Source organism: Schistocerca gregaria, chromosome 5, assembly GCF_023897955.1.
Source record: "Schistocerca gregaria isolate iqSchGreg1 chromosome 5, iqSchGreg1.2, whole genome shotgun sequence".
Taxonomy (NCBI): Eukaryota; Metazoa; Arthropoda; class Insecta; order Orthoptera; family Acrididae; genus Schistocerca; species Schistocerca gregaria.
In genome coordinates, this window is record NC_064924.1 from 225,313,462 (window position 1) to 225,325,059 (window position 11,598).

General features: G+C 36.1%; 1 protein-coding gene across 9 annotated transcripts in view; it reads left to right on the forward strand.

Moving 5' to 3' along the window:
- The window catches only part of LOC126273088 (aldehyde dehydrogenase, dimeric NADP-preferring), a 308,800-nt gene extending 304,281 nt beyond the window's left edge, over positions 1 to 4,519 (forward strand). For all 9 annotated transcript variants that reach the window (XM_049976507.1, XM_049976508.1, XM_049976506.1 and 6 more), the window contains one exon: positions 4,110 to 4,519. In XM_049976507.1, the coding sequence (XP_049832464.1) occupies positions 4,110 to 4,133 (24 nt within the window). In that variant the 3' untranslated portion in view covers positions 4,134 to 4,519. The remainder of the gene's footprint in view (positions 1 to 4,109) is intronic.
- The last annotated feature ends 7,079 nt before the right edge of the window (positions 4,520 to 11,598 follow it).

An 11,598-nucleotide genomic window follows, 5' to 3' on the forward strand; every position in this document is an offset into this window, starting at 1 on the left:
GAAAGCTTTTGACAATGTTGGGTGGTATACTCTGTTTCAAATTCTGAAGATGGCAGGGGGTAAAATACAGGGAGCGAAAGGTTATTTACAATTTGTACAGAAAGCAGAGTCAAGGGACATGAAAGGGAAGCAGTGGTTGGGAAGGGAGTGAGACAGGGTTGTAGCCTCTCCCCAATGTTATTCAATCTGTATATTGAGCAAGCAGTAAAGGAAACAAAAGAAAAATTAGGAGTAGGTATTAAAATCCAGGGAGAAGAAATTAAAACTTTGAGGTTCGCCAGTGACATTGTAATTCTGTCAGAGACAGCAAAAGACTTGGAAGAGCAGTTGAACGAAATGGACAGTGTCTTGAAAGGAGGGTATAAGATGAACATCAACAAAAGCAAAACGAGGATAATGGAATGTAGTCGAATTAAGTCGGGTGATGCTGAGGGAATTAATGTAGACTGGCAATGGCAAGGAAAGCGTTTCTGAAGATGAGAAATTTGTTAACATTGAGTATAGATTTAAGTGTCAGGAAGTCGTTTCTGAAAGTATTTGTATGGAGTGTAGCCATGTATGGAAGTGAAACATGGACGATAAATAGTTTAGACAAAAAGAGAATAGAAGCTTTCGAAATGTGGTGCTACAGAAGAATGCTGAAGATTAGATGGGTAGACCACATAACTAATGAGGAAGGGTTGAATAGGACTGGGGAGAAGAGAAGTTTGTGGCACAACTTAACCAGAAGAAGGGATTGGTTGGTAGGATGTGTTCTGAGGCATCAAGGGATCACCAATTTAGTATTGGAGGGCAGCGTGGAGGGTAAAAATCGTAGAGGGAGACCAAGAGATGAATACACTAAGCAGATTCAGAAGGATGTAGGTTGCAGTAGGTACTGGGAGATGAAGCAGCTTTCACAGGGTAGGGTAGCATGGAGAGCTGCATCAAACCAGTCTCAGGATTGAAGAGCACAACAACAACAAGGCACACCTAATTATCATTTCAGAACTTCATACACTGTTTGTGATAATTTTGAACTGCAATATCACTGTTCGTCATGTTTTCAGATGAGTGCGTCAATCACAAATTGACATTCAGTAAAACCACTCTTACACATGGTCCATAATTGTAATTATGCTCACAGTGACAGTTAAGACTTCAAAAACTTGACTGTTCATTACACAGTTTTATGGAGCCTTGGCTCTTGCGGTGCGGTGTACTGTTAAAAGCAGTTTTCACTCACACGATAGCAATAACTATTAATATATAAATAATTATTAATTATTATTAATATATAAACGTGGAAGGATTCTCAGTACTAGTGGAGAGAGAGTCCAGTTAGTAATCCCCAAACTGTATGATCTTTCTGTTCATAATGATCACTGCAGTTTTCATTACACACTGCAATAGCAATCTTAATTGTCTGTTGTAAAGTTGTACAATATTCACTGCTTCAGCTAATTTTTACATCTCAGATCAGTAATACACATCTTCCCATGTTGCCGCACACACATTGGCTGACACTCCCTCATTGTATATCGCTTCGCAGCTGTTACTCTCAATTTGTGCTTTCATGCCTATGATTTACATAGCAGTTCTTCACATGACAGATAATATTACAAATGCAGATAAAATATACAAAAGCAGGTAAAATATACAAAAGAATCCAAAGTCTTTCCATATTCAAGTAACACTAAGAAAACATATTTATCATTAGAGAAAAGGAATAAATTAATTTCTTTTTCAGTGAAATTTTTAGCAGGAGGTATACCCAAAAATTTATAACATTTTATCTTCTTCACTGACTCCTGTTCATGTCATGCATTAATTGTTAGTGGTGGTTCTACTGTCGCTGTCTCCCAGAAAGCGATAATTGTAGCATTTGTCATGTGTAACAAGTACAAACCTTGCTTTATGTATGGTAAGTAGATGGTGGTTTCAGTTATATAAGGAATAAGGTTTGACCAATAGCTGAGTCTTATGATGCTCTGTTGGAGTGACCCATCCCTCCAGTTTCTAAAATCAGATTCAGATCAGTTGTTTATAATACAAGTAATTTAAAACTTACAATATTTTCTAAAGTATGCAAATGATGACTTTGGTTGAAAAACTATTGTGGGACACACATTGTGATGTACTAAGAAAATTTTTTCTACTTAAAAGTGACACTTCTTTTAAGTATTGAAGAAAAGACTTTTTAAATGCTTAGTGTCAGAGCTGATGTTTCTATACTAGCTGACTAGTTTTGAGTTTTGCATGTTTTCACACACCACTTATTACTGAGAACAAAATTTGCTGTGTGGATGTGTCAAATGTGGTTAATTAAGGTATCAGAATGGTTTATATGGTAAGTACTTACATATTTGTATTTTTTTATGTGTGGTGTAAATGGTTCAATTTATGTCGTCACACTTAAATGTATGTCATATCGGCATTAAAAATGCCGCAGTTGTATTAAAACCATACTGTATTACATTAATGTATGTGCATAATATATATTCTTCTTAATTGTGATTCCGTAATTATCCACTTTGGTCTTGCAAGTAGGTGTGGAGGCATAAAAATTATAGATGGAGACCAAGGCATGAGTACAGTAAGTGGGTCCAAATAGATGTCAGTTGTAGTAGTTATGTAGAGATGAAGAGGCTTGCGTGGGATAGACTAGCAGGAGAGCTGCATAAAATCAGTCTTCAGACTGAAGACCACTGAAAAAACAAAACAAAACAACAAAAACAACAACAATGAAAAATTATTGCTTCAAGCTGTAATTTTGTAGAGTAAATGATTCTGTGGTAACTATCTTTTGACTGAAGCCTATATCATGATGGCATCAGACATTTCTTTGACAGTATTAAATGTTTGGTAATATGACTAAACATAACTGCGTAATAGTACATACAAAAGTGTCTTACAATTATTGAATGTTCATGGTATTCCGCCGAAGGCAAAATGCTTTATCTAAAATAACATAGAATATAAATTTCCTTGTGTGGCATGTTGATTTATAGTTAAAACTGTGGATGTTTCATGCACATAACTGCTCAAATATGTCGCATCTTCTACTAGAATGAAGCTGTAACCATCTTCTAGACTACAATATTTAACATAATAAAAACTGGGAATTATTTCATGTGTTCCCATGATATTGATGCTGTTATGTTCCCATATTGATATGGTGTTCTTTAACTGTCATATGTAAAATTGCTTCTTTAATACCTGTTTTGTCTCTTACAAAGTTTAACTGCACTTAGGTTGCTTGAAGAACTACGCAAAATGTGTTGGGTACTTGTAAATGTAAGCAAGGTAGATGTACTTAGACCATATGTTTTCTGGTGATTTTAGCTAACAATGTGTCACTACACAGTTACATTTCTTGTGCTTGACTAGTGTCTATTGTCTTTTTTATTTGGCTTTTGTCATGCAAGGAGAGTCATCCTGTTCTTGAAGGCCTACTTTCAGTGACTCTTTTGTTTGTTTGTTTGTTTACACCCCTTTCTGGTTGAACCCAAAACCCACAGACAAAATTCTGGAGTTTGCTCAGGGATATTTTTTTGAATATTTTGTTATAAGGAACCTGTGCACCTTTCAGTCTTGACCCTCAAATTTACATTCAATACTGTATAGTTATGTCTCATGTTTATTCTTCCAACAATGTTAGTTTTCTCTTAACAATGATACATAAGAGTATGGACAGGTTCACTGATGAAGGTTGGTCAATATGCACCTTACGGTTCACTTAATGCAATGAAAAAGCAGCAGTGACAATCTTTGCTGAATTGTTCCCAAAGCAACAGTGACCACACCACAGTACTTAAGCATCTTGTTTCATTGATTGCATATTACAAACTTTTTCACTGGTCTGAAGATATTTTTATAGAAACAAAGATAACTGGAAGAATTAACTTAATAAATGGTGACCTCATTTTACTGGAGACCAGAGAGCCCTTATACCAGAATACTTGGAAAATATCCCTGAACAAACTCTGAAATTCTTGGAGGAGTTCGTATTCACTCCGTATTTGCATCTTGTTTACAAAGTGCTGTTTTCATTTAACACAACTTAGTTGCAGACAGACAGCTTTACGGGGCCATACTATTAGTTTAATCTTTGTTTTATTTGTTTACAGGCTAGTGGAGTGGAGTCTGAATAAAGTACTGCAAATAACATCAACCTGTTGTATGCAGGTTCCAAATTCTGCAGTTATTACAAAAACAGATAATGCTTTGTATTTGCGAAAGTATTAAATGTAAAGTGCTATAACTGCTCAATTTCTGACTGCTCAGGGGCAGCAGTGTCACCTATAAATGTAAAAGATGCATCCTGAAAGGAAGGTATTACTGGGAATGCATCTCAAGTGGGCTGCATCTTGCTACAGATAAATTGTTGTGTCTGATTAATGTTTTAAATATTTGTGTTTTATGTAAAACTTTGTCTAAATACAATAAGAACCCGGGAGCAGCCTTATAAGAGATTAGGAAAAGTCTGAATATTTGTACTGTACAATTCTGTAATGTTCAATAAAATTTTGTCTTTTGATAGTGTATTCTTTATTTAGTTAAAAATTGCTGTTTGCTAACATAATGTCACTGTATTTATGGGTGGGAGTACTGAGAAAAATAGAGAAGCTTCACAAAACCTCAGAATTTGTCTAAGTGTTGAATTGTGCTGTCCTGTCATGACCAACCATACAAATCTTTGTCCTATTAGTGCAATAATTTCTCTTTAAGGGTGTGGCTATGATTTTATATCACATTTTGAGCAGTAAGGCCTCATAAAAAAAAGTTGTTGAAAATATAAAATAAACAGTCACAGTTGACAGTTGTGTGCTGTTGATACAAGTAAGTCGTTTATAAACAACTGCAATTTTGGTGGATCCGCATGGATATCTGCTGTAAGTTAATATAGAAATTACAGTTTTTTTTATTTGCAAAAACAAAGAAATGGAATAATACCCCTTTCAGATGGTCCTCAGAAAAAAATGCATTTTATTGTTTTCTATTGAATAAAGCTGTATTTTCTCTTCTATTGAATTAGTTCGCCATAATAACAGCATTGTTGTTGTTGTTGTCTTCAGTCCTGAGACTGGTTTGATGCAGCTCTCCATGCTACTCTATCCTGTGCAAGCTGCTTCATCTCCCTGTACCTACTGCAACCTACATCCCTCTGAAACTGCTTAGTATACTCATCTCTCGGTTACCCTCCACACTGCCCTCCAATGCTAAATTTGTGATCCCTTGATGCCTCAAAACATGTCCTACCAACCGATCCCTTCTTCTAGTCAAGTTGTGCCACAAACTTCTCTTCTCCCCAATCCTATTCAATACCTCCTCATTAGTTACGTGATCTACCCATCTAATCTTCAGCATTCTTCTGTAGCACCACATTTCGAAAGCTTCTATTCTCTTCTTGTCCAAACTATTTATCGTCCATGTTTCACTTCCATACATGGCTACACTCCAAACAAATACTTTCAGAAACGACTTCCTGATACATAAATCTATATTGAATGTTAACAAATTTCTCTTCTTCAGAAAAGCTTTCCTTGCCATTGCCAGTCTACATTTTATATCCTCTCTACTTCGACCATCATCAGTTATTTTACTTCCTAAATAGCAAAACTCCTTTACTACTTTAAGTGTCTCATTTCCTAATCTAATTCCCTCAGCATCACCCGATTTAATTTGACTACATTCCATTATCCTCGTTTTGCTTTTGTTGATGTTCATCTTATATCCTCTTTTCAAGACACTGTCCATTCCGTTCAATTGCTCTTCCACGTCCTTTGCCGTCTCTGACAGAATTACAATGTCATCGGCGAACCTCAAAGTTTTTACTTCTTCTCCATGAATTTTAATACCTACTCCAAATTTTTCTTTTGTTTCCTTTACTGCTTGCTCAATATACAGATTGAATAACATCGGGGAGAGGCTACAACCCTGTCTCACTCCTTTCCCAACCACTGCTTCCCTTTCATGCCCCTCGACTCTTATGACTGCCATCTGCTTTCTGTACAAATTGTAAATAGCCTTTTGCTCCCTGTATTTTACCCCTGCCACCTTTAGAATTTGAAAGAGAGTATTCCAGTCAACATTGTCCAAAGCTTTCTCTAAGTCTACAAATGCTAGAAACATAGGTTTGCCTTTTCTTAATCTTTCTTCTAAGATAAGTCGTAAGGTCAGTATTGCCTCATGGGTTCCAACATTTCTACGGAATCCAAACTGATCCTCCCCGAGGTCCGCATCTACCAGTTTTTCCATTTGTCTGTAAAGAATTCGCGTTGGTATTTTGCAGCTGTGACTTATTAAACTGATAGTTCGGTAATTTTCACATCTGTCAGCACCTGCTTTCTTTGGGATTGGAATTATTATATTCTTCTTGAAGTCTGAGGGTATTTCGCCTGTCTCATACATCTTGCTCACCAGATGGTAGAGTTTTGTCATGACTGGCTCTCCCAAGGCCGTCAGTAGCTCTAATGGAATGTTGTCTACTCCGGGGGCCTTGTTTCGACTCAGGTCTTTCAGTGCTCTGTCAAACTCTTCACGCAGTATCGTAACTCCCATTTCGTCTTCATCTACATCCTCTTCCATTTCCATAATATTGTCCTCAAGTACATCGCCCTTGTATAGACCCTCTATATACTCCTTCCACCTTTCTGCTTTCCCTTCTTTGCTTAGAACTGGGTTTCGATCTGAGCTCTTGATGTTCATACAAGTGGTTCTCTTATCTCCAAAGGTCTCTTTAATTTTCCTGTAGGCAGTATCTATCTTACCCCTAGTGAGATAAGCTTCTACATCCTTACATTTGTCCTCTAGCCATCCCTGCTTAGCCATTTTGCACTTCCTGTCGATCTCATTTTTGAGACGTTTGTATTCCTTTTTGCCTGCTTCATTTACTGCATTTTTATATTTTCTCCTTTCATCAATTAAATTCAATATTTCCTCTGTTACCCAAGGATTTCTACTAGCCCTCGTCTTTTTACATACTTGATCCTCTGCTGCCTTCACTACTTCATCCCTCAGAGCTACCCATTCTTCTTCTACTGTATTTCTTTCCCCTATTCCTGTCTATTGTTCCCTTATGCTCTCCCTGAAACTCTGTACAACCTCTGGTTCTTTCAGTTTATCCAGGTCCCATCTCCTTAATTTCCCACATTTTTGCAGTTTCTTCAGTTTTAATCTACAGGTCATAACCAATAGATTGCGGTCAGAGTCCATAGCTGCCCCTGGAAATGTCTTACAACTTAAAACCTGGTTCCTAAATCTCTGTCTTACCATTATATAATCTATCTGATACCTTTTAGTATCTCCAGGGTTCTTCCATGTATACAAAAATAACAGCATAGCAGCATTAAATATACCACCAGAAGAGTAAGGTTCGCCAACGTAAACAAATATTCGCAGCTCTGCCCTGTAGAAGACAGTGCAAAAACCTGTAGAGTGAATGTAAGTAAGCTTTGTGAACGAAGTAATGAACAAGAAAAATGCGCAGCAAAACGGCGTAATGCCAAAAACAGCATAAGTAGCTGCAGTGTGAATGTTAGCAAGTTTCATGAACAAAGTAGCGATCAGGTAACATATTCCGTGAAACATAATAGTGCTAATAAATATCAAAAAGAAATTCAAACAGGAGTGAAACAGTGTGATAGTCAAAATTTAGTACGTAAAACCTGTAAAATTTCCTTGTTGAGTGATAGCCAAGGTCATAATGTTTCAAGTTACCTTAATGAAAATGTAAATCTCGAGTGTCTGGGGTATGTGTATCCTTCAGCAGAAGCCAAGGATGTCTTGCAAAAAACTAACAAAAAGGCTTCTGAAGCTGATGTCGTCGTAATTATGACTGGAACAAATGACATAGCGAAAAACAACAGCACGAACTTAATAAAAGGTTTAAGAAGCACATTACCAAGCACCACATCAAAAAAAGTGTTTGTTGTCGATGTTCCATTTAGATATGATCTTACAAAACGATCCTGCGTAAATCGCGAGGTATTGGACGTAAACAAACGGCTATATCACCTGTGTTCGAAATTCAAAAATACCACAGTCATTAAAGCTAGCGAGTTTGACAGGGAGTGCTGTACACGACAAGTATTCCACCTCAACAACCAAGGGAGAAGATTAATCTCGAAACTGATTACCAAAACTGTGAGTAAAGAAATGGCCACCTTTACAGTAATACCACTGGACCAGGGAAACCTGTAAAGCTTGCTGGTCTGTCTGGCAAAATATTAACAGATATGCTCCAGCAGGATCAAAATAACCTTCAAACCATTCACTCTGAGTCCAGGAAACTAGATGCATCCAAACATCAAAATGGGGCCTGGCTACCAGCAGTAGACTTAAAAACAACTCAAGATATCAGCTGTATAGAAGTGCCCTTTAGAAAACAATCTGAACCCTCATCTTTACTGCACAGGGTTAGCAAAAAATAGTCTTCTGTTCTTACATATTAATATACAGTCTTTAAGAAAGAAGTTGGAAGAATTGCAGTACTGGTTAGAAACTTTCAACTGTGGTGTACTTAGTGTACATGAGCACTGGCTATATTCATCAGAAATTGACCTCAATATTCCATTTGGTTACTCCTTAGCTAGTAGTTACTGCAGATCAACAATTGGACATGGGGGTGTTCAATATATATTAAGAATGGACTAAATCTACAATACTTTACTATTGATGTCACAGACCTGTGTATAGACACCATCTTTGAGGCTGCAGTTGTACATATACCTAAACATAATATTATTGTTGCATCTGTATATCGCACACCATCTTCTGGTGAATATGAATTTATGGTAAATTTAAAAAAAAAACTGTTAGTCTTACTAGCTAAGCCTAAATATAAATACCAAAGAATCTTAATTTTTGGTGATATTAATATGGATATCAGGGTACAGAGTCATATCATATTGGAATTCTTTGATAGCCTAAGAGCTTTTGATTGCTATTGTCCAAATGATAAGCCTACAAGATATAATGCCTGCTTAGACAATATAATAAGTAATATCCATGAAAATAATGTTGAAAGTGTAGTAGTCAAGTTAGGCCCAGCTGACCATGATGGCCTATGGATTACAGTTCCAGTCAGCATTCCAGATGAACAACACAAAACTGTTAGACCTATGAATGAATGCAACATAAGAGAGTTTAGAACTAGATTAAGGTCAGTTAACTGGAATGACATCTTATGTGTGTGAATAACACCAGCAAATTATTTATAGAGGAAATTGCAAGAATATTTGATGAGTGTTGTCCCAGATTAGTAAAAAAGACAGAATAATAACCAATCTCATAAACCACAGAGACTAAATAATTGGTTTACACCATACCTCAACAGCATCAGGATTATGCTTCTTATGTTTAAGGACAGATCTCATAACAGCAATGAGTACAAAGAGATGTACATTAGAATAAGAAAAATTTATAGATCTGAAATAAGTTTGGCAAAATGTAGGGCGAATGATAACTATATTCTTAAATCCAGAAACAGCTGTAAAGCTGCCTGGGAAGTAATTAAAAGTGAAATAAATAGACCAACAACACAACTAGCTATATCCATAGCCCCAGATATCTTAAACTCACACTTTGTTAACTTCAGTTTACAACAAGATTTGTCTCCCCTCAACGCCATGCTTGATGGTAAAACTCTTCTAGGTTCAAATAAGAATGTAATTCATAAATTCTACTGGGCAACAGTAACTGAAAATGATGTTAGCAAAGCAATAGGCAAACTAAGTAGTTCCAGAGCAGAGGACGTCTATGGTCTATCAAACTTTGTCATAAAGAAGATATCAAGTGATCTTCTGCCCCCCTCTAACCACTCTCATTAACCATATACTACAGCAAGGGATATTGCCCGACTGTTTGAAAATAGCAGTAACTATTCATATATTTAAGAAAGGAGATAAATCAAATCCATGTAACTATCGCCCTATCTCATTAATCCCAATAATACCTAAAATAATCGAAGACTGTATTCACCAACAAATGAATCACTATTTTGAGAGGAATAATTTGTTAAGTAACTCACAGTATGGATTTAGGTCTAAACTATCCACAGTTACAGCAGTTGAAAATATTGTTAGTGATATATATGATTGCTTTGAAAATAAATTAATCTCCTGTGCTACTCTCCTAGACCTGAGTAAAGCACTTGACACTGTATCTCATAGTACTTTTATCATGAAATTAAGACACTACGGCATGGAAGAGGACACACTGAAATTATTAGAATCCTCCTTAAGCAACAGAGTACAATTTGTTAGTGTAAACGGGCAGCTGTCAAACCCACAAACAATAAAAAGAGGTGTGCAACAGGGCTCCATACTTGGGCCCTTCCTGTTTGTAGTGTATGTTAATGATATGCCACAGTATTTACCCTGTAAAACAGTCCTCTATGCAGACGATACAATTCTTATCAATTCAGGACAGACTCTTGAATCTGTACGAGAAAAAAATAATATAATATTTGAAAAATCGGTTCATTGGTTTAGTGCAAACTCCCTATTCATAAATGAAACAAAAACTGAGGAAATATTCTTTAATTTGAAGGTATCAAATAAAGAAAATAAGTCCGTTAAACTGCTAGGAATGATGATTGACCAGAAACTTAGCTGGGGTAAACATATCACATACGTCTGTTCTAAACTTGCACGTGCTATGTTCCTGCTTTATAAGCTTAGGAGTAATGTCAGGCAAAACTTACTGCTGCATTCATATTTTGCTTATATCCACCCCCATCTTTCATATGGTATTCTGCTCTGGGGAAATTCTCCCAATTCAATATCCATTTTCAAATGAAAAAAAAAGCTCTTCGATGTATAGTGGGTTTATCTCCTAGGGATACATGCAGGGAACATTTCAAAAAACTTAACATCATGACAGTTCCTTGTTTGTACCTCTATTATTGCTTAGTACACGTAAAAGAAAACATTGCTCAATATCCCCTTAGGTCATCTGTCCACACCCACAATACAAGACGAAACCACACAATTGATCTGCCATACTCTAGACTGTCTAAGATACATAATAGTTATAAATATGTAGGCCTCGAACTGTTTCATATGCTCCCTAAAATTGTATAAACACTATCTAAAAGTAAATTTAAGACAACATTGGGTCAGTGGCTCAAAGGTAAAGCATTTTACTCAGTTAATAAATTTAAAGACTGTAATATGGCAGATTTGCTGTTTTGACATAGAGAAAGGTACCTCTGCCTGTAGTAGGGCCTAAATTTGTATCAATAGCTTAGGATAGTGACATAGTGTTATCAACATGTATATGATAATGACATAGTGTCATCAACATGAATACTCCCTGCTTAATATAAATCTGTATAATGTTTTCCTTTTTATTGTAAATTTAATAATACATAAAATTCTAAATGTGTGCTATTGCACTACACTAAATTTCATATGATTTATTTATACATTGTTATGAGAATATAACGATCTTTATACTGTAATTGAACTTATTGACGAAGCCCATTGTATAAGAAAATACTGAACGGCTAATAAAGATTCTTATTCTTATTCTTAGCCTATGATTGGTCTTTGTTGTACACTATGTATTCCTCAACATAGATACATGGTCAAGGAAGAGAAATTGCAAAGATGA